General features: G+C 45.5%; 1 protein-coding gene across 7 annotated transcripts in view; it reads right to left on the bottom strand.

Moving 5' to 3' along the window:
* Positions 1–22,881, bottom strand: part of NUDT3 (nudix hydrolase 3) — a 93,225-nt gene extending 70,344 nt beyond the window's left edge. For 4 of the 7 annotated variants that reach the window (XR_008306915.1, XR_008306916.1, XR_008306917.1 and 1 more), the window contains exon 1: positions 22,097–22,881. Coding sequence is in view for 4 of the 7 variants with exons in the window: in XM_053249220.1 (XP_053105195.1) it covers positions 22,097–22,195 (99 nt within the window). In the remaining 3 variants the exon portion in view is untranslated. Of the gene's footprint in view, positions 1–21,667; positions 21,827–21,879; positions 21,940–22,096 lie in introns of those variants that run through there. The other 3 variants (XM_053249223.1, XM_053249221.1, XM_053249222.1) reach the window with 3 other exon arrangements.
* Between the last annotated feature and the right edge of the window lie 263 nt (positions 22,882–23,144).

Genomic DNA, 23,144 nt, shown 5'->3' with positions numbered 1-23,144 from the left:
CTGGAGCAATATAGGCGGCATTGTGCATTCGTCTCTGATGTGAAGAGGTCGATTTCTGGGAGAAACCAGCAGCGGAAGAGGGAGCGGAGCACGGGGGGATGTAGTTGCCATTCGTGTGATGTTGCCATTTGAGTCCTGCTCAGCCTCTCCGCCACAACATTGTCCTAGCCCTGAATATGGACCGCCAGTGGGGTGACGCCGTGGCGAATGCATCAGAACCACATTTCCATGGCGAGGAATAGGAAGGAGCTGGAGGAGGTGCCGCCTTGCCTGTTCAGGTAAGCTTTGGCAGTAGTATTGTCCATTTGGACCAGGACGTGAGAGCCCAGTATCAGAGGAAGGAAAGTTTTAGTGCCTTGAAGATGGCCAGGAGCTCAAGGTAGTTGATATGGTGGGCAGCTTCGGTTGGGGACCAGATGCTGTGGATGTTGTGATTGCTGGCGTGGGCACCCCAGCCATCCATGGACACAACCATGATGAGTAGAAGGGCGTGACGTTGGGGCTGGAAGGGGGAGCCAACGCTGAGGTTGGCAGGGTCTGTCCACCACAGCAGGGAATGTAGGACCCGAGGCAGGATCCTTAGGGTGTAGATGAGGGAATCCTCATGTGGCGAGAACATCGAAAGGAACCAGTGTTGAAGAGTCCAGGCACGTAGACGGGCGTGAGGCAGGACATAGGTGGTGGAAGCCATATGGCCTAATAGGCGCTGGATTGTTCATGCTGGTTGACGAGTGTGGTAAAGGAGGTGGGATGATAAGTCCAGGATAGCTTGAATCCTGCGTTGAGGTAAGAACAGTTTTGACTGGATGGAGTCGAAGAGGATCCCCAGAAATTCTATCGTTCTGGATGGGCTGAGCTTCGATTTTTCGTAATTCACCTGTAGACCCAGGTTGGAAAGGAGGTCGATGACCATGCACAGGTCTCTCAGGAGAGACTGTGGGTTGTTGGCTATCACGAGCCAGACGTCTAGGTATGGAAAAAATTGAATATTTTGTTGTTGCAGGGCCTGAACACCCGCGGCGCGGATGCCAACCCGAAGGGCAAGGTGCGGAACTGGTAAGTGGTGTCCGCTATCTGGAAGCAGAGGAAACGACAGTGTTGAGGTCTGATGGTGATATGATAGTAGGCATCTCTGAGGTCTATTGAGACGAACCACTGATTCTTGTGCAGAAGGGAGATGATGGTGGGAATGGTGACCATCTGAAACCTCCGGTGAAATAGGAGTTCAGCTCGCGGAGATCCAAGATGGGGCGAAGGGAGCCATCTGGTTTGGGTAATGTGAAGTATCAGGAGTGGAAAACTGGGGATTGTGGGTTGTGGACTAGTTCTATTGCAGATTTTGTGAGTAGAGAGTTGAATTCCGCGAGGAGAGCAGAGGTGGCCGGAGTGGAGAGTGGGGGATTGTATGGTGGGGTGGATGTAAACTCTATAGCATAGCCGACCCTCACGATGGTAAGGGCCCAGGAGTCGGACATGATGTTCTCCCAGGTGGAGATGAAGGTGGAGAGTCTGGTGCCTCACCGGGGAGGGGGTTTTAAGTCATTGTCTCTTAGTCTGGGGCTGTGACCCCTCAGAGCATTGCTGCCGCTTGGAGCCGGTAAAGTTGGAGTGCTTTCTGTATGGCTGGTACCTGGCGGAGCGAAAAGACCTGTCCTGTGGTTGGTAGTAATGGTGTTTGGAGGAGTATGGCTGCTGCTGCCATTTTTGAGGTTTATAAGGCCGGGTTGAGGATTGTTGAAACCCCATGGAGCAGGCCATGTTACGAAGTTTCTGCACTTTCTGAAGCGTCTTCTCTCCAAACAGAGATGAGCTGTCAAAGGGAAGATCTTCTACCCTGGATCTAGTGTTGGGCGTAAGGCCGGAGGATCTGAGCCAGGCGTGCCGACGAAGAGCAACAGAGGTTGCCATCACCTTAGCAGCGCCTTCTGTTAAGTGACAGATTGCATGGAGTTCATGTTTTGAGACTTGCATGGCTGCACGCAGGAAGACTTTAGCAGGGCCCTGCTGTTCCTCAGGTAAATGATCTAAGAAGGGAGCAACATGGTCCCACAGAAAGGACTGGTATCTGGCGTAGTAGGCCTGATAATTTGTAATTCTTATCAATAAAGATGAAATAGAATACAAACGCCTTCCAAACTTGTCCAGTTTCTTTCCTTCCTTGTCGGGTGGGGTGGAAGAGGTATATCCGCGGAACTTAGAGAGTGAGCACTCCACTACGATGGAGTCAGTGGAAAGGTGCTGCTTCAGAAAGGAGTCATCTTGGTCAGCAGAAGCATGTACCTTATAGAAGGAATTGAGTTTCTTCGATATCTGGGGAAGTGAGGAGGGTTTTGACCAAGAGGCCTTAGTGACCTTGAGGATGGATGGTTTCAAAGGAAGTGATACCGAGGGACGGGCATCATCCTCAATCAATTGAAAAAGGGGGTCCGGTTCGGATTTATCTCCTTGGGAAAGTTGAACACCCAGGGAGGTCACCATACACGAGACAAAGTCAGTGTATATTCGGAAATCTTCCGAATATACTAGGCCTAGAGCTAGGCATAGGTTTATTATAAGTGTAGAGGGAGAAGAGCCCAACGATATCCTGTCTGATACCGAGGACTCTGGTCCCTCTTCATCTTAAGACGAATCTGAGGAGTCACTCGAGACCGGAGGAGGAAGGGGTCAGATTCGAAGCCGAGTAGGAGGTGGTCTAGAATCTGGGGTGATCATGGCCGCCTGCACGGGAGAGCTTCTCGGTGGAACCCATGGCGGTAGCAAAGACGTGGTTCGGGGTGGAGGCGGAGGAGGAAGGATTGTTGTCTCCGAGCATAGATTTGGTATCAAAGCCGGTACCGAAGTCGACAGCCAGGGTGAGGCAGAATGCCGAAGGGGCGATTCCGTAGCAGCCAAGGCCCGGTGGTGTTGGAGAACCTCTTGGTGGGCATAAAAATAGTCCGCCTCTTCCTCAACCTGACAGGCATAGCACTCACCGAGGGCAGCTTCGAGCTCTTGATTGGACCACTAACAAGGTTGCTCTGGGGGAAGTTCCTCAGGTTCAGAATCCCGCTCGGATTCGTATACGGGATCGTGGGGACTAGATGCATAGACCACCTCAGCATCTAGAATGGTCTCCGTCTGGAGCATACGGGATTGGTGTTCGGTATCGTACGTCGATTTATGCTTTTTCTTAGGAGGCTCCGTAGGAGCATGACAGGCCTTTCTCTTTTTCTTTTTAGCAGATTGGACGGAGCGTGGTTCAATGAGTGCCGCTGTCGAGATCGACACTGCCACGGAATTCTTCGGTACCGAAGTTGAAGCCCAAGCCATAGGATCAACTGGTACATTGGCCTCTGGAGTGTTCACCAAGATCCCCGGTGGGGAGGAAATGGGCTGTAAGCCCTGGGCCAAAGGAGAAGCGCTCGTAGGGGCCTGCACAGTAGGCAGTTTGTCCAAGCCCAAACACTTGAAGGCCTGTTCCCAAAGCCAAGAACAAAGTCGAGACGCCCGATTCTTGCGTGCCTGTTTGGTAAAGGCCCACATAGTGCGAGCAAGAGCCAACTTTATGGGCCTTGCCCAAGCAAAAAAGGCAAAGTTTGTGGCCGTCGATTGAGGGGATCTTAGATCTGCAGCGACCACACTGCTTAAAGTTTGCAGTCTTGGCCATAGGCCAGAAAGGGACTGGAGAAACCGTAACACGCCAGGCCTGAAGGCCATGACGTAATGGTGAATTCGAGAAAAAAATCAAGGGGGGGGTGGTACCGGGGATGAAATAAAAATGCTAACTAAGGGGAAAGCTGAACAAAATATTGGGTAAAACCGACAAGGGTAAATACTTAACAGTGTAACCTAGCAAGGAGTGCTCAACGATGTCTCTTCTATTGCAGACAAAGAAAGACTGGAGAGGGAAGCCTGCGCAGCTGCCTATATACCAAGGGGGCGGGGTTACCACCAAAAGTTTAGAAATCTAGCTTGGAAGCTCCGACGTGGTCTCTGCGCAGGCACAAAGCCCATTCATGTAAAGCACAGAGAACACATCGAAGAACTGGAAAAGATCCAGAACAGGGCAACCAGGATTATCAGGGGCCTGGAACACCTTCCTTATGAGGCAAGGCTACAGCATCTGGGGCTCTTTAGTTTGGAAAAGAGGCAACTACGGGGAGACATGATAGAGGTGTATAAGATTATACATGGAGAGAGTGAACAGAGAGAAATTTTTCTCCCTCTCTTACAACACTAGAACCAGCATCCTCCCATGAACCTGAAGACCAGGAAATTTAGGACCGATAAAAGTAAGTACCTTTTCACAGAGTGCACAATTAATCTTTGGAATTCTCTGCCACGAGATGTGATGATGGCCACTAGCTTGAATGGCTTTAAAAGGGGCTTGGACAAATTCATGGAGGAATGGCTATAGACACCAAACTAATGGCTATTAGTTTGGTGTCAATAGGCCACCTCCAGCCTCAGAGACAAGATGCCTCTGAATACTAGTTGAAGGTAGGGATGTGCCAGAACCGGTTCGGAGGACCAGTAGTTCAACCGGTTTGACGGCAGGCGGCTACCTTTAAGGAGCAGGAAGGGTGCTCTCCCCCCATCCACCGCATTTCCCCCACTGGTGCTGTGTTTAAAAATGGTCCCACAGGGCAGCAGAGTACTCCTTGCCACCCTGGTGCACACTGGAACAGAAGTGCCAAGTGCAGATGTCACATGCATGCACCAGGCACTTCTGGTCCAACGCGCACTGGGGTTGCAAGGAGGTAAGATGCCACCCCACGGGACCAATTTTAAACACAGCACCAGTGGAGAAGACACAACGGTGAGTAAGAGCACCCACCCTGCTCCTTAAAGGTAACCCCCCAGAACTGGCCATCACCAGTTCTGTTTATATCCCTAATTACAGGGGAGCAACAGCAGGAGAGAGGGCATGCCCTCACCTCTTGCCTGTGAGCTTCTCAAAAGCATTGGTGGGCCATTGTGGGAAACAGGATGCTGGACTAGTTATGCCTTGGGCCTGATTCAGCAGGGCTGTTCTTACATTCTTACTCTAGTCTAGAGCCTCTGCAGGTCTTGAAGGTCCAAAAGCTAGAAAGGAAGGGGCAAAGAAAGGTGGCAATGGATGCCCTGCTGTATGTGGAGGAAACTGGGAGAGAGAAGAGGGGAAAGGGAAGTTGCATTGACTCACTATCCTATTTAGGGTTCATGTGCATCTCTCCATTATTTATTGTGTCATTTCCTTAATGCAACTTGCCTCTGATTTCTGTCCCCATCTAAGTACTTCTTCCAGGTCAGCTGTTCAGTCATTAACAGCCCACACAGGTCTTTCTACGGAACCTAAGTGAGTTTTTCCCCAAGCCCAACCAAAACAATGAGTCTTCCCACAGAACCTGGACACAAGTAATGTTGATAATTTTGATGAGGCATGTTTAAATATGCTCCTCCTCGAAGGTTTAGTAGAGCAAAAGGAACACTGGCTTACCATGAAGGGTTCTTTTTTCCCCTGTCTTGGTGCTCATCAGGCAGGGTTGTGTACTGAGCATGCTCAAGACAGAACTGGATCACATGACGTTAATTTCCTGTTGCTGGAGGCATGTTAGCCCCAGTTCCGGGGCTGTCATGGAGAGTGGAGAGAGCAGGAGAGATAGGTATGTCATATCTTGGCAAGAGAAAAAACTTGGAGATACTAAACATAATTAGAATGGTGTCAGTGGAACTAGATAGCACACATGGCACACAGAGAGTAGGGAAAAAAGGATGGGCAATAGCCAAACCACTGTAACCCTGAGAGCTGTCTATCCCACTGAAAAAAGAGGGATTCTGTGAGCCACCAGAGTATACCTTCCCATGATAGCACCCACGATATGGATACATCCGGGCGGGGCTGATGAGCTCTGAACACAGAGAAAAAGAACACTTCATGGTAAGCCAATGTTCCTTTTCCTCCTGGGTTGGAGTTCATCAGGGAGGGACTTGCAGAAGAGTATTAGGGAGGGAAGGATGTATCAAACTACGTGTTGGAGGACCCTGCGACCAAATGCTGCCTGGGGAGTAGAAAAGGAGGATATTTTATAATGTCAAATAAAGGGGATAATAGAAGACCAGGTGGCAGCTCTACAGATTTACGGGAGCAGGGCATGCACCAAGAAGGCCGCAGATGTAGCTGCGCTTCAGGTGGAATGGGCCATGACACCTCCGGGTGGAGGAAGGCTAAGTGAAGCATAAGCAAGGAGGATGCAGAACATTATCCAACCCACTGAGGTCACCTTGGACACTTTGTTGCCCAAGGTGGCAGGGTAAAAGGAAAGACAATACTGAGCTAGATGGACTAATGGTCTGACTCAGTATATGGCAGTTTCCTATGTTCCTAATGAATCCGACTTGCGCAGGCCTTTCATGTGATTGATATAACTGCACAAGGCAAGACGGACATCAAGCTTGTGCTATGTCCTTTCTTTAGGGTGGGACGGAGATGGGCAAAAGGATGGCAAAATGATGTCCTGGGACCTGTGGAAGGAAGAGTTGACTTTTGGGAGGAAGGTAGGATCAAGTCTAAGGGTAACAGAGTCAGTTAGAAAGATACACAATTCCTTACGTAGAGATAGAGCCCCCAGTTCGGATATCTTACAGGCAGAGGTGATAGCTATAAGAAAAATAACCTTATAGGACAGGGTCTTGAGGGGAATAGAAGACAGGGGTTTGAATGGAGGTTTGGTTAATGCATTCAACACTGTTGAGGTTCCAGGATGGGAAGCGTTGTATCGGAGGAGGCGGCATGCTGGTTGCACCCCTGAGGAATCTTGAAATATGCAGATGGAGAGAACAAGGACCCAAGCTGGTGCAGGAGATGTCAAGCACAGAGGCTAGTGCTGACACCTGGCATTTTTGGGTATTCGGCTGGAGGTGCAAATCCAAACCGGCTTGAAGAAAAGTGAGTACTTCAGGCACATCTGCCAGTAGTGGGTCGGTAGACCATATTGGTGGATTGTCTACAGGAGACTAGGATGTGTTTTGCACTGGTCTGGAATAGCCTTGAGAGGCTAATTTCGCACGCTCAACTTCCACACAGAGAGTTGCAGCCACACTGGGTCTGGATGAAGAAGAGGGTCCTGAGAAAGCTGGTTGTGATGGATGGGCAGTCTCCACAGAGGTCAAACCACAAGATTGATGCCTGGAAACCATGGTCTCCTTGGCCAGTGGGGGTGGGGGGTGGGGACGAGAATCAGATCAGCTCGTTCCAGGACCACCATCCTGAGTACCTTGGTTATTATCGCTGGAGGGAAGGCGTAGAGAAGAGCCTTTGGCCATGATGATGTTAAGGCATCCATTGCTTCTGCATGAGGGGAGTGAAACTTAGTGAAAAAGCAAAGGAGAAGACGGTTGGAGGAGGAAGTGAAGAAGTCCATTTGGGGTCTCCCGAAGATGTGTGCGACCTGAAGGAAAACCTCTGGATGGAGAGACTACTCTGCTGGGTCCACCAACTGGTGGCTGAGCCAGTCTGCCTGCATGTTCTCCACTCTGCTGAGGTGCTCGGCAGTTATGGATAACAGGTGAGTCTCTGCCCAGCAAAATAGAAGGGACAGAGGGGGAAGTAGAGGCACTTATTGGTATCAGAGTAGATGTACCAGCCATAGAAGAAGCAGTAAGAGGAGCATTAGACAACAGCGGCTCCGTCAGCAGTGCAGAGAGAATATGTGGGCTAACTAGTTCCCTCTCGGACAGTGGGCCCCCTGCAGGCGAGGGCAAAGACACCAGGGGAATCGCCCGAAGGATGCTGGACGTCTACCTCAGTAGGTTAAGTTTTGCAGATGCAGTGCTTCACTTTCATTTTTGAGCAGATAGCTTTATTTATTTATCAGATTTGTACACCACCCCAAACTTTTCTCTCTGGGCGGTTTAATTACTTTAATTAGTAGCCGCTCACTGAGTCTTTCGGAGCCATCAGCCTCAGGAATTGGTGATTTCTTCTGTTTCCTTTTCTTTGATGGAGAAATGAACACCCATTTCTTTGGATGTTTAGTCTTTTTAGGGGCTTTACCGAAAGGTAAGCTAGCTGCCTGTGTCTCTAGCAACTAAATGGCGGGCGCAGGAAACAGCCTTCTCTCTAGAACTGATCTAGGCTGTTCTGTGGAGGTGGCTGCGGTTTGCTCCATGCTGCCCAAGTCCCGTGGCAGCCGAGATCCCTCCAAGAGGGAGCCCCAAAGGAGCTCTTCGGCATGGGCCAGCTCCATTAGAGAGGCTCTGGAATAGGTAAATGAAAAACAAATTTAAGCAAATAGTCAAATTGGAAAGGAAAAATATTGGGGGTTTGGGGGGGGGGTTTAAAATGAAGCCAATGTTAGAGCAGATCCCTTCCCACTCTTGCACAATATAGATAGTAAGAAGGTGGAGGGAGATAGAGAATATAAAAATAGTAGCCCAGAGAAAATGCTAAGAATGAAGAGCTCTCCCCCAGACGTGCAAGTCTGAGCAAGACACAACTGGAACTGGGGCTAACACGCCTCCGGCAACAGGAAATTAACATCACGTGATCCAGTTCTGTCTCGAGCATGCTCATTACACAACCCTACCTGATGAGCACCAACACAGGGGGAAATGTTAGCTATGTTTCCATAGTTCAGTGGCAGAACATATGCTTTGCATGTAGGAAGTCCAAAGTTAAATCCCTGGCATTTCCAGTTCAAAGAATCTCTGGTAGCTGGCAAAGCCCTCCATCTGATATCTTAGACCAGGCATCCCCAAACTGCGGCCCTCCAGATGTTGCTGAACTACAACTCCCAGCATCCCTAGACACAATTTTTTGTGGCTGGGTATGCTGGAAGTTGTAGTTCAGCAACATCTGGAGGGCCGCAGTTTGGGGATGCCTGTCTTAGACCCTGGCTGCTAGTCAAAGGAAACAATATCAGGCTAGATGGACTAATGGCCTAATTTAGTATGAAGCAGCTTCACATATTAATAATCATTTATACAGTGCAATTATTTGTATAAATATACATTCAGAAATAAGTCGTACCATGTTCAATAGGGGCATACTACTAGGTGAGTATGCATAGTGCAGTTGTATAGCACAATCCTCTTGTGCATGTTTACTAAAAACAAATCCCACTGTATTCAATGGTGCTTATTCCCAAATGAGTGTATGCAGCCAAAATCACATTCATGCACAAATGGACACAATCCAAGCAAAATAAAACAATGATCAGCCCTATCAGTTGCAACTGGAGAACATTTTAATACAAAAATAATGTTATAAGAGCTTAACATAAAACATTAACATATAACAGAGAAAAGAAAACATAAGGAGAGACTATTCTGAAATGTATCATTCCAAAAGACATAAAGAGACCTATCAATCAGTGCATCCAACTGATTACATTCAAAACGTTTCACAAAACAAGTTAATTTACCATTAAAGCTGTTTCTATTTCCTGACCGCCTGCCAAGAAATCGGATAGCTTCCAGGCCCTTGCTATACAGGTTCTTGTAGCTTGTAAAAGGTTCAACACTAATGCCAAATCTGTCTTAATGACAATATCTTTGAGATAACAATGGCACTTTAGGATCAATGGAATCCTATAACGTCATTTTGGTGATTAAGGGGGTTATGGGTTTTTTTAAATGTTTGAATTATGGAAAATAACTCAATTTTTTTTAATGACAGGAAAAAGACAGTCAGCTTTTTCAGATGAACATCTCCAGTAGACAACTGGGACTGGAAGATAGATCAGATGTAATCTTTGTATTATTAAATACCTTTGACAAGTAAGTTTTTAAAAATATTCTTTCAGATCAGAAGAGATCCATCAAGAAGGAGTATTAAAAAACAAACCCAAGATCAGTTTTCACTCACTAAAGGAATAGAGATCTCTCTCCCCCATTTTACTCTTCAGGTATATTGAATTATATCTTGGCTTAATAGCAATATATACAGAATTCACTGGGAGAAATTTTAAGTGGGCACATTTTTTTGCACTGAAATTAAGGACTTAGTTTTGACTAAACAATGTTACTTTAAAAAGACTTTTAAAAAGTTTAAAGATGCACCTATTCACCCAGGCTTTTGATTAAATATTGTTTAACAGTTTTAGCATCATTTTAAAATGTTTAGAATTTGAGTTGTTATAATGTTTTAACTTTTACTATGTCATTCATTTTGTTTTAACTACTGTTTTAAGTTTTTGTTGTCATTTGTTTTAACTAATGTTTTAACTTTTTTTGTTTGCTTGTTGTAAACCACCCAGAGACTTGAGTTTTGGGTGGTATAAAAATATGCTAAATAAATAAATACAAATATTATAACAGTACTGTAGCGTTGCAGTTTGAGAGGTTGAATTCTTATCTTCAGAGTCAGAAAAGTTCTGCAAGATTATTTAAAATATTTATACCCTGCCCCTCCAGTACTGCACAGGGTGGCTCACAAGATTTTGGCAAAGTTTGTAGTTTTCAACCCTGTCCCACAACAATTATTACTCAAATAAACGTTATCCAAACATTCATCAGGGTACATGATACAGCCCTTATGGAATTTCATTTTTAATCGTCTTCCAGCAGCACTTTAAAAAATTGTTTTTAGCTTAGTCTTTCTCTTGGCATCAGTGTGTCCAAACATGTAACACTGCACACATATCTCAGGCCAGGGTTTCCCAAACGTTTGATATTGGAGTGCCTTTTCCCATTCTGAATTAAAACTGACACTTTTAGTCAGAAAAATAAATTTATTTTTCCCATCTGTTCTTATTTGCATTTTTAGCCTGTCTTTGTAAGGTTTTATTTGCAAAGTCAATTGCAGTCATTCATACGTTACAAAGGACTTATACTCTGAAGGCCAAAAAATCAGTCTGATTTCTAAATGTTTGGGGTGGCTCCTAGAGTAAAATAAAATCCACCAAGTCTTGCTGAAATAAACTGTTACTTGATGCCACTGTATTGGAGACTTGCCAGACAGTCTCCAATCTTTTTTGGTAGGCAAGATTTTTGACAGGGTAACAGCATCTCAATTCCAAAGATGTTTGGAAGATACTAATTATCTCAACCTATTTCAGTTCAGCTTTCAACCCAGTTTTGGTCTAGAAATTGCCTTGGTCGCTCTAACAGATTATCTATGCCAGTAACTGGACAGAGGGGATGCATTCCTGTTGGTCCCCTGGACCTTTCAGCAGCTTTTGTTACCATCAACAATGTATTCTCCTGGACCAACTACTGGATATGGGAAGCACTGTTTTACAGTTACTTTGCTCTTTCATGATGGGTAGGTTCCATGAAGTGGTTGGGGAACTTCTCTTTCCCCTTGACTCTTGTCTCCCTTCCCCCATGCTGCATGACCACGTGTACCCATATATGCCTCCCTGCTTTCTCTCATTCTTGTCTCCATCTTTTCCTTTCTGCTCCCTCATGCATGTGCTGCTTGTGGCGAGGCTTCACTGTCACAAAGACAAGACACTATGGATTAACTGGAATCTCCATGTTCAGGAGCCAGTTGTTAGATACTGGAGACAAACGATCACCATTGTGTCCAGTCTGTGATCTTTGTTGAAGATTAAAAAGAACAAGGTAGACCTTTGGCCTGATCCAACAAGATAGCTCTCATATTCACTTCATTAACTACTGAACGATGGTTCAATAGCATTCATTTAATAAAGAGCTAAAAATCAATGGTATGTCTTAAAACCAACAAGGGTCCGATTTTAATATGATTAAAAGTAGAATCAGTGATAATCCATGAGTATACTGTCCATGAATCCAAGAAGTGCTAGTATTATTTCCTGCAGAACTTATGACTGATGATATATAAGTAAGCACAACGAACAAAAGGAAACACAGATTTTAACAAAGTATAGGAGAAAGAAGAGACCCGAAAGGGCCACCTGAGATTTCTCGATAAAGGGCAGAGAAGGGAAAGAACAGAATGTAAGAGGAAGAAACTAACCAACAGATTAACTGAAAAAACAGTCAGAGTTTAAGGGACAGAGAACAACTTTAAAAATATAAGTATTAAAAAGGTATATTCAAATAATGAAACACACACATGGTCTATTAGCAAGTAATTCCCCTATTTTGACAGGAGAGATACTAAGTGACATCATAAAACTTTTGTTAAAGATAGGTGGAGGACACCACTCTCTCCCTGGTCACCCTGTTCCTTCTGGGGGAGTGTAATCCCATCCAGCACAGGAAGATCAAGCTCATCCCTCAAATTCCAATCCCACACAATTAGCACCTCCGTCTTGCTTGGATTTGGCTTCAATTTTCTGTCCCTCATCCAGCCCATTACTGCCCATAGGAAGGCATTTAGGGAGTGATTGCAATTTGATGAGGAGGAGGAGGAATAGAAATAGATTTGGGTGTCATCAGAATACTGATAACACCCTACACCAAATCCCCTGATGATCTCATCCAGCATGTTCTGAGAGTCACAGGAACATTCATATTTGAAATCTAGAAAACAGAGAGCAAGATTCTACTATTAAGCATTTATTTATTTATTTATTTAATATTTTTATTTAAAATATTTCTATACCACCCAAAACTTGCATCTCTGGGTGATTTACAATTAAATTCATTTAAAACACTAAATCAAACAACAATTAAAATCATTTAAAAGATTAAAAACATTTAAAACCCAGTATTAAAGTTATTTAAAACTATAAATCAAATTAAAAGCCTGGGTGAATAAATGTGTCTTCAGTGCCTTTTTAAAAGTTGCCAGAGACGGGGAGACTCTTATTTCAACAGGGAGCACATTCCAAAGTCCAGGGGCTGCAACGGTGAAGGCCCGTTTCCGAGTAGCTGCCAGAAGAGTTGGCGGCAGCCACAGGCGAACCTCTCCAGATGACCTTAGCAGTCAATGGGGCTCATGGCGAAGACATTCTCTTAAATACCCAGGGCCAAAGCTGTTTAGGGCTTTATAAGTAACTAGTATTTTTAAGCCTGTTATGATAACGGGCGCTAGCTTTCTCTCCCGCCTTTAAATGGTTTTTTTTAAAGTGGTTTTTTTTCCTTTGTCTCTCTCTCTGGTGGTTTTTTTTTTCATTATCCCCTCCTCCCTCTGTCCTCCTGCTGCCCGCTCACCCGAACTCCCAGCTTTCCAAAATCCCCTTCCCCGCTCCTCCCTCCAATTGATTACGGGCCAAAAGGGCCCATGAGAAGGCCGTCGCCCCCGCCTATCGCCCACCCGCGCACCCAGCTGCCCGAGCCCACCTTACCTGCTCCAGCCCGCGATAGTCGGGCGAAGGAAAAAAAAATTATTTGCACAGTAGAAGTGAGGAGCTCAGGAACAGAGCTCCTCTCTGTGCTATGCTGCTGCCCAAACTGACGCTATGGACGAAAGGACGCAACGTCCTTTGCGTCCATAGCAGCAGTTTGGGCAGCAGCATAGCACAGAGAGGAGCTCTGTTCCTGAGCTCCTCACTTCCACTGTGCAAATAAATTTTTTTTCTTCGCCCGACTATCGCGGGCTGGAGCGGGTAGGTGGGCTCGGGCAGCTGGGTGGGCGATAGGCGGGGGCGACGGCATTCTCATGGGCCCTTTTGGCCCGTAATCAATTGGGGGGAGGAGCAGGGAAGGGGATTTTGGAAAGCTGGGAGGGCGGGTGAGCGGGTGGCGGGAGGACAGGCTTCCCCTGCCGCCTCTTCCCCCCTCAATCACCGGCCAGGCAGTCTCTGGAGGCGCCGCTGCCATCCTCCACGGCCGGCCCGGGCCCTTCATGGTCGGCTCTGTCCTGCCGGCCTCCGTTGGCCTCCATTCCGTCCCCCGTCTCCCCAGCTTGGTTGCTGTTTCTTCTGGGCGAGGCGGCGGCTCTGCCGCCGCCTCGGCCAGTTTCCCCCGCCGGCGCTTCTCCGGCTTCTTCGGGGCGGCCGCTTCTGGCCGCCCAAGATGTCCGGCGGGTACCGGCGAGCGTGTCTCCTTTGCCCTGTTCTGCGCCTGCGCTTCGCGCAGGCGCAGAACAGGGCAGGGACACGCGCTTGGTGTCCATCCACGGACGGACACCAAGCGTTTTATTAGAGAGGATGACCAGCACCTTGTATTTGGGCTGGAAACATATCGGTAGCCAGTGCAATTCCTTCAACACACAAGTAATATGGTCTCTCCTAGATGACCCAGAGACAAACCTGGCTGCCGCGTTCTGAACCAACTGCAGTTTCCGGACTACATACAAAGGTATGCTCACATAGAGCCCATTGCAGTAATCCAGCCTAGAGGTTACCAGCAGATGTACCACTATTTTGAGGTCATTCATCTCAAGAAACAGACGCAGCTGGCGTATCAGCCGAAGCTGATAAAAAGCACCACTGTCCACCACCTCAACCTGGGACACCAAGGAGAGGTTCAGATCCAGAAGCACCCCCAGACTGTGTACCTGTTCCTTCTGGGGGAGTATGACCCCATCCAGAACTGGCAGATCAAAATTGTCTCTTGAGTTCTGACCCTGCGCAATAAGTACCTCTGTCTTATCTGGATTCAGCCTCAGTTTGTTATACCTCATCCAGCCCATTACTGCCTCCAGGCAGGCATTTAGGGAGGTTATGCCTTCTCCTAATGATGTTGACATGGAGAAATAGATTTGGGTGTCATCAGCATATTGATAACACCCTGCAATAAATCTCCTGATGATCTCTCCCAGTGGTTTCATGTAGATGTTAAACAACATCGAAGACAATATGAAGCCCTGAGGGACACCATACAAGAGTTCAGATTTTGAAGAACAAAAGACTCCAAGAGACACCATCTGGAATCTGCCCGTGAGGTGGGAGCGGAACCACTGCAAAGCAGTGCCTCCCACCCCCAATCTCCTCAGACATTCCAGAAAGATACTATGGTCAATAGTACCGAAAGCTGCTGAGAGAGCCAAAAGGACTAACAGAGTCACACTCCCTCTGTCAATTGCCAATTGGAGATCATCCATCAGGCCAACCAGACAATCTCCACCCCATATCCTGCCTGAAAGCCAGTTTGAAATGGGTCTAGATAATCAGTGTCCTCCAAGACTGCCTGGAGCTGGGAGGCCACCACCTTCTCAATCACCTTGCCCAACCATGGAAGGTTGGAGACAGGCCTGTAATTATTTAACTCTAACTCTGAGGGATCCAAGGCAGGCTTCTTCAGAAGCAGTCTAATGATTGCCTCCTTAAGACAAAGAGGCATCCTGCCCTCCCTCAGAGAAGCATTTATAATCTCTACCACACCCTCTACAACAGCCTCCCTGCCAGATAGTATAAGCCATGTCGGGCAAGGATCAAGAGGGCAGGTGGTAGGCTGCACCATTCCAAGCAAGTTGTCCACATTCTCAGGAATCACAAACTGAAACTGATCCAGGGTCATCACATAAGAGGAGCTGCTTGACACCTCAGCATCAGACTCTGTAACAACTGTGGAGTTTGAATCCAAGTCGGCCCGAATATGAGATATTTTGTCCACAAAAAAACATCACAGCGAGTAATTGTTAGTTCCAAGTACTGATTCAAGGGGGAAGAGGCTCACATTAGCCCCTTCATGACCCTGAACAACTCTGCCGGACGCGAACTTGCGGAGGTAATACGGGAGGAAAAGAATTGCTTCTTTGCCGCATGTATCGCCTGAGCATAGATCTTCAAATGCTCCCTATGTAATAATCTGTCAGATTCGAGTCTTCCTCCAATTGTGCTCCAGTCGTCTACCTCACTGCTTCAGCCCCCGTTGTTCTTCCGTATACCAAGGGGCCAGTTTCAAAGTGGGTTGGAAAGGACGCTTAGGAGCAATTGTGTCCACTGCCCTGGTGAACTGATTATTCCAATTCTCCACCAGAGTGTCAACAGGGTCCCCAGCAGAGCCAACACTAAATCCCTCCAAGGCTTCTTGGAATCCTATTGGATCCAGTAACCTTCTCAGGTGGACCATCCTCATGGGCCCCTGCGGAGGTGGGAAGTGGTCATGAGTCCAACCTTAACCAGATGGTGGTCCATCCATAACAAAGGGGAAATCACAGGAGTCCCCATCCACAGAACACCACCCTGTTCAGAGTGAAAGACCAGATGAAGCATGACACTAGCAATATGCGTTGGTCCCAAGACCACCTGGGATAGGCCCACAGTCATCATGGCCGCTATGAACTCCTGAGTCACTCCAGACAAATTGGTCCCAAAGTGAACAATGAAGTCCCCTTTAGCACTGACATTATACCAGGCATTCGCAGAATTTATCAAGGTTTTGTATCCCCCAGAAGACACTAGATGCACCACAGAGGACTGTGTCCCACAACACAAGAACCCAATCGAGTGACAAAAACAGTTTGTCTAAAAATCCAGATCCCTACTGGTTCATCAGTTCTTTTGTTCCCACCAAAAATCACACATCAAAAGATCCAGAATTCATTCCTATTCTCAACTGTCGGTCACCATCTAGTGCAGTAGCCCTCAAACGCAGCGGCCTTTGGCCTCTTCTGACCACAGACAGCCTCACTTCCATTTCATGGAGAAGAAGGAAGTCTTTGCTCACCATTATTTTCCCTGGGGAAAGTAGTTCTTGGAAGTATCTATTACTTAGTACTCTCCTGACTACAGCCTTACAGAAAGTTGCTGGCACAAGAAGCCTCCTTTATTCCGATGGTTAGGGAAGAAAGGCTGCTAGAGAGGAAATATTAACCAATAAGATATCAAAACATGATAGGCTTGAACACTATAAAGCCAGGTGGTCTGCCACCATCTGTTTCCTTACCTACCAGCAGGAAGGAACAGTCCAAGTAGAAAAGAGATACAGATGATCCGCAAACAGAAGAGCCACATAGCCAAGTGATGAGACAGGCAAAAACGATGGATGAAAGAAGATATGTTTTACTTTGCCAAACTGATTTTCAAGTTCCCTAATAATTTTTGAACATATATTGTTCATCAGGAAAACAGTACTTGGAAATTATATTCTGAAAACAACAACTAACAAACTAGTTTATTCAAGCCAAAGGCATGATCCAGCTGAATTAACACATTTTTAAGTCTCACATATTTCAGTGGGACAGAGTCAAGTGCGTGCTTAACACTCAAATTATTGATATGCCCCAGAAATGTAGCCTAAGATTAATTTAAAGAAACCACTGAACAAAGATTCAAAGCACTTCTCCAAACCCTTTTGAAGAGTGCAAGAAGCATTCCACTGTGTATTAGACTGCTCAACTGACTGTGTGAAGACACAACAGGAATTGGATCTTAATACTCACTTCACTCCCATGACCTGTCAGCAAAGTGATCAAATGGCAGGGAGTCAGAGTAAAGAACAGAGAAGAACATCCAGCAAAGCAAATAGCAAATGGCATGGGTACAGCAGAAAGAGGAGGTCTTATTGCTCCCATCATACATAATTCCACTGACTGAAGAAAGAAAGGGGACCACAGTCTTGGAGAAGTGGCAACAATAATCTGTTGAGTCCCTCCTAACAATTTTACCTAACATTGTGCGCAGGATTATTAAATTCATTTATTCAAATGTCTCTCACTGGTGATCAATGCTCTCATTGCTCCATTTCCTTCTTTGATTAAAATCCTTGTATGTTCTGGTACTGGGTACTATGGAAGTGAATTTCCAAGAATAATAGCAGCAGAAAAGGGGGGAAGGGAGAGAAAGATGGAAACTATATAATCTGCTTATCTCCTTTAGGCTCTACAAGCAGCTCTTTTTAGACCAAGAGAAAGAGGGACAGAGCAGTTTTTATCGTGATAGAAAAGGCAGTCGTATTGTGTCACAGTGTTCATCCTAAATCAAACTCTATGAAATCTGCTACAAAGCAAGAAGTTCCAGTTGCTCTTATGAAATATACTACTTACTGGTAACAATGTCACTTTCTCAAAAAGTCTCAAGACTCTTAACATTTGATGGGAATATTTTATGCTGGCATTTTATTATCTAGCTTCCCCCGCCCCTTGCATTTCTACAGAGGGCTGGCACCTAAGAAACTAAAACTTTATTCTTGTATAGAGAAATAACAGTGGAATATCTGACAAGGTTGTGTGAGTGCTTTGTTTGGGGTTTTTGTTTTGTCTTTACACATCTATACTATACAATAATTTGAGCAGCTAATTGCTTCTGAATGTTTACACTGAACTTCAAATTTGAAAGGAATAATTAAATCATCATGATCCTAAAACTTGCAAGGGATTCCCATTCTCTTGTATGAAAATAAAAAAGAAGGGTTCCATGCCTTATGTGCATAGAACTCCAGGTATTGACTGTGCTATAGTTTTCTGTCTAGATCACTGTCTAGGCAATTTATAAGAGGATCTAATGTTTTACCAATAAGCATTAATATCAACATTAAAAAAACAACTTCAAAGAAGCAGATGAGTTTAAAGTAGCAATTTAGACAGAGCACAGTCAATATATGGTGCCTAAAAAATTACCTAACCACTCATAACTAAAAGGAGGCTTTTAAAAAATGATTTTAAATTACTTTTTTATATTAGTATTCAATACATTATCTATTCTTTAAAAGAAGCTCATGTTACTGCATAATATAGCTCCATCCTCATGCATGAACTGGTTGTGTCCCCATACCATCATAGCCTCAGTTTTTACAACAGTGCAATCTACACTGGGAAGAAAAATTGATCCCAAGGTAATTCAGCTAGCAAATCTGAGGCTTTTGCAAACTTGAAAGGTACTATATACGATGAGCAACAGAAACTAGTTTCCGTATTCCAACTTCACAGTAGGTCTAACACTGTTAACCACTAATATCTACCCAAGCTCACTACAAAATGTGTTTACATTATTGATCCTGACAGTAAGCTAATTAAACATTGCTAAAAAGATACAACATTTAAACGGGAAAATACCATGGTTAAAAAACAGTTAAATATAAGTTGTTTGTTATATGATAATGATAGATACTATTTCCCCCACACAACTTTAACATGGAAAATTAACTTCTCATCCCACTTTGAGCCATCTGTACTCTTTTCACCATGCTTACTTTTCTTGGAATCTTAACAAAAGCACTTTTCATTTTTAAAGTCAAGTATATTTTTAGTGCCTTTACATTTGAAATAAGCTTCAAGACATAATGGAATATATCCCAGAGATTCAGTTCAGGCCAGAGTGAGCATCTAGAGTTCAGAATTCACTACCTTTCAAAACCATATTTTCGATACTAATCTCATTACTATACATTATCAGTAAAGAGATTAGGTATTGTGATGTTTAACCTCCAAAGAATCCACTGTTGAAAGTGCTGATTAGTTCACTCTACTTTTCCAGGTTTTTAGTGAGGTCTGTATAGCTGGGTATAAAGTGCACATAACTTACTAGTTCACAGATAGCTTTTTTTTTTAAAATGATACTGCAAACAGAGTTAAAGAATCAGTTGACAATTCAATGCATTGGTTATGAACTCCAAAATGGTGTACAACATTATAATCACAAAACAAGGAAATTCAGTACCATGAAATTAATTACTGCACACTAAAAAATCACAGCATCAGTAAAATCCAGTAGTGATTCTATTTTACCATACAGCTCTTTTTAAAACTATTGTGCAATATGAAGAAAGGAATAATGGTCACATGAGTTAACATAATGCTGCAATTATCTGAATGTTAATTGCTCTATATGTCAGGAAACTATATCTCTTAAAATCTTCAAGTCTTAAACATACAGTTCAGTATTTTTATAACAAACCTAACTGTTCAGCAAGTGGGTAATTAGTGCAGTAAGTCAGAGGTTGGAAATATGTTTGTGGAGATTCTATCAGTTTTCCTATTCCAAGATAAGACTTTAGGAAACTAATCAAGTGACATTAACAGGATACAACACTCCTGACTGCTTACAGAGTACCAAACTGGGGGCTCTTGCAAAAGGGTCTGAGCATCTCAATTCCTTGTGCTTCTCAGACACTTTGTAGGCAGATGAAATGGCTGGCCTTTTGATCTCTCATACTCTGCAGCATCACCCTATTGATAGCCAGTGGGTATACTGCAACTTTCTGCCCAGCAGGATCAGATGACCCAAGGAGCCAATAAGGCCCTGTGGGGCCCAATACAACTGTTGACTTTGGCATGACTCTTCAATGTGAGCTGCACAGCCTACTTCAAAGCCCTCTCTTATCCAACTGAAACATCTGCCTTGGAGACACCCCAAATCGGTAGACACTTTATTGGAAGTCCTAAATAAATGGTGTAGTTTAATTACTAAAATGTAACCCAAGAAGTCTCAAATTCTAATCTCAGCTATTAAGTCACCAGGTAAGGTGCTTTCTCAGCCTCAGCTCCCCCATCTGCAATATGGGGATAAATATCAGACCTATTTTGGTGAGCTATTGTAAGGATTAATAAGATAAGTGTATGGGAAGCACTATACATACACACACACACACACCACATTATTTACATGAAACTTTCTTCTAAGTAAATCTGCTTCAGATATATTCTTTGTTAGAATATCTTGATCTCAAACACAGTACTGCAAATACTACAATGTGCCAATGTTTCTACTGAAAAGGAACTATTTAAATGCATAAATTCACTTCTTTCAGTCTACAAAAAATAAAACCATGCTTAAGACAAAACCAGTCTAACACAATTTTGATTTCTTCTCAGATCCCTCTAATGGCAATTTCTGGCAAGTAACCAGTCTCTTTTCTCCCAGTTTCTTTTTATAAACCCAGAATCAAATTTCTTTCTGCCATGTCATATGATGTGCTCAACCGAGCGTGGCAGTAGTAGACCACTGCCAAATCTCATGCCATGCCACACCAGTTCATATCACCCTTCATTGTTATAAATCTTTCATTCTGCATGCTTTCCTCATTTGGGAGAAAGTGTTTTCCCATCACTATGCTGAGCTCTCTCATTTTCTTAATTATGCCCTTTAAAAAAAGATAAACCTATTCTGAACTGAGGCATTTAAGCATACCTAAAAACCAGGAGAGAAACATGAAGGTGCTCCATTTTTCCTGTCATTGTCATTCTAACACTCTTATACCTATTCTAAACCAGAGTATATTCGGATTGCTCGTGCTTCTACTTTTAAAAAGGTAGGAGAACAAGAAGTTTGCTGCTTTAGATGCTTTACAATTTCATAAGCCCCTCAGAGCTTGCAGTCAAAATAGACTATTTGAACAGTACATATAGGGAGCCACTAAAGTTTTAGTAACTAGAGTTTAAACAAAACTAAATTTTGCTTTTTCAATCCTAGTTTACCAGAATTGAGTACTTGGTTTGGATTCTTGCCACTCCTGATCAGGACTGCTTCCTACTTTAATGATTTAAAGACCAGAAAATAAAGTACAAGTCATCCCCTCCCCTTCTACCTCCAAAAGCAAATTCTTGCACCATCTACCCTTACTTCTCTTCACAGGTTAATTCTGACACTGCTAAAAACTAAAGATCCTCGACACATGTAGTACTTCTACTACAAATCTAGTACTTCTCGAGAGCGCCTTCAAAACCACCATTTAACTCTGGTTCACACATATAACTTACTCTAAGAGATTAATTCGTTCTACTTTTCTGCTGGAGAGCGCGCGCACAGTGTTTTAAACAAAGTAAGGAGCAGACGGTTACTTTTCTTGGAAACGTATTGTTCCCTCGCAGAAACTAATGCTTTAAAAACAGGAGGCAGGTGTTAATGAGGGGCGTTATTATGTCAGTTCTCGCCTAGTAACAACCGCGTGTTCTCACTACCAGCCACTAAGGCAGCCCCTCCGTCACACTCCGTTATAAGCTGCAACATACATCAGTAAGCGCTGCACGAGGAAAGCGAACGCCTAAAGAGCTCTTCATCGTAACGAAAAAGGGGGCCCATTCTTAAAATCGCTTCCTGCTCACCCTACTAATCCTCCAGGCGTGCCCACCTTCACAAGCTCCACCTCCCCTCATCCTCGGTCCTCTTTCAGCACCACGCAGCCGCCGCCGCCGCCTCCCCCCATCTCGCTCCCATTCCGAACCTCCAGATTGCCACACCTCCGCCGCCGCCGCCTCCTCTCTCGCATGCCGAGTGTCCCATTACTACCCCCGCTTCGACTCTCCTCTTCTTTTTCTCTCCCGCCCCCTTGCAGATTCACCTTCTTCGGCGCTACTCGCTCTCTTCTTTTCTTTCCCCCTCTCCTCCCTTCACCACCCCCGGGCTTCCTTCTAATCCTGGCCCGCCGGCTTCTTACCCACCTCTTCCTCGCTCTCGTTGCGGAAGCAGAGGCAAGCCGCCCGTTTCTTGTATCCGTCCCCGTCGTAGGTGCGAGTCTGGTTAGACTTGAGCTTCATCATCCTCCGCTCAGGGGAAAGGGGTGGGATGCCCCACCACCAAGCAGAAGGCGGCGGCGGGATAGACCGAGGAAAGGATGTCGGCTGCGCGCGCGGAGAGGTGGGGTGGGGGAGAAGGTCGGGGGTCTCCCTGCCTGAGGGAGCGGGGGACCCGCTATCCCGGAGAGTCTGTCTCACACGGCCGCCGAGGAGAGGGGAGACCCTTTCTGCGACAGCTACTCGCTACTAATGCTGCCACCTTCCGCCCGCCGCTTCATTCCCCCTCGCAGCTCTTCCCACGTCGGCACCGCTGCTGCTGCCAGCGCTCCGGCCACCGCCGCCAACGACGACGACCGCGACGCCATCTTGGGGCACGCTACGCCAACAGCGCAGAGGCGACGGGCGGAGAAAAGCGCTGGCTAGGTCTTCTCCTCCAACGACGGCTGCGCAAACGGCGTAACTGACGACTGGGAATCACTCGTCCCTTTCCACGCTAGACACCCGTTACAGAGCGTCTCTCGCAGCGCGAGGCTTGCCTTGCGCCCAGCCCTACACTGAGTAAAACGGGGTAGAGAATAAGAGGGAGGGGCGCCTAATCCGTTCGCTTTCATCGCACCCTTACGCCATTTCCGTCCGCGAAAAGCACACTAAGCCAGATGTCTGGCGGAGCGTTCTGCACATGGCTACCGGCTTGACAGCGGTGTTGCGCAAAACGCGTATCTCCAGAGAGACAATGCTCATCTTGTGAGGAGAAAGCAGCGAGCTAAAAGCGTAGTGAAATAGAAGTCTCGTAGCAAGCTCAGCATGAAATAAAGAGGGAGGGGAGGGACCGGGGTAGCTTCAGATAGGTCGAAGAAAGGGTGTCTCCTCTCCTCTTTATGTAGTGAGGAACAAGAAGGCTGATTTATGCCAAAAGAAAGACTACTTCAATCCCTGCAGAGTAGCAAAACTGTTGGAGGAAATTTCGCGCCCG

This window comes from Hemicordylus capensis, chromosome 4, assembly GCF_027244095.1.
Source record: "Hemicordylus capensis ecotype Gifberg chromosome 4, rHemCap1.1.pri, whole genome shotgun sequence".
NCBI lineage: Eukaryota > Metazoa > Chordata > Lepidosauria > Squamata > Cordylidae > Hemicordylus > Hemicordylus capensis.
This window is presented reverse-complemented; position numbering and strand designations above follow the sequence as displayed.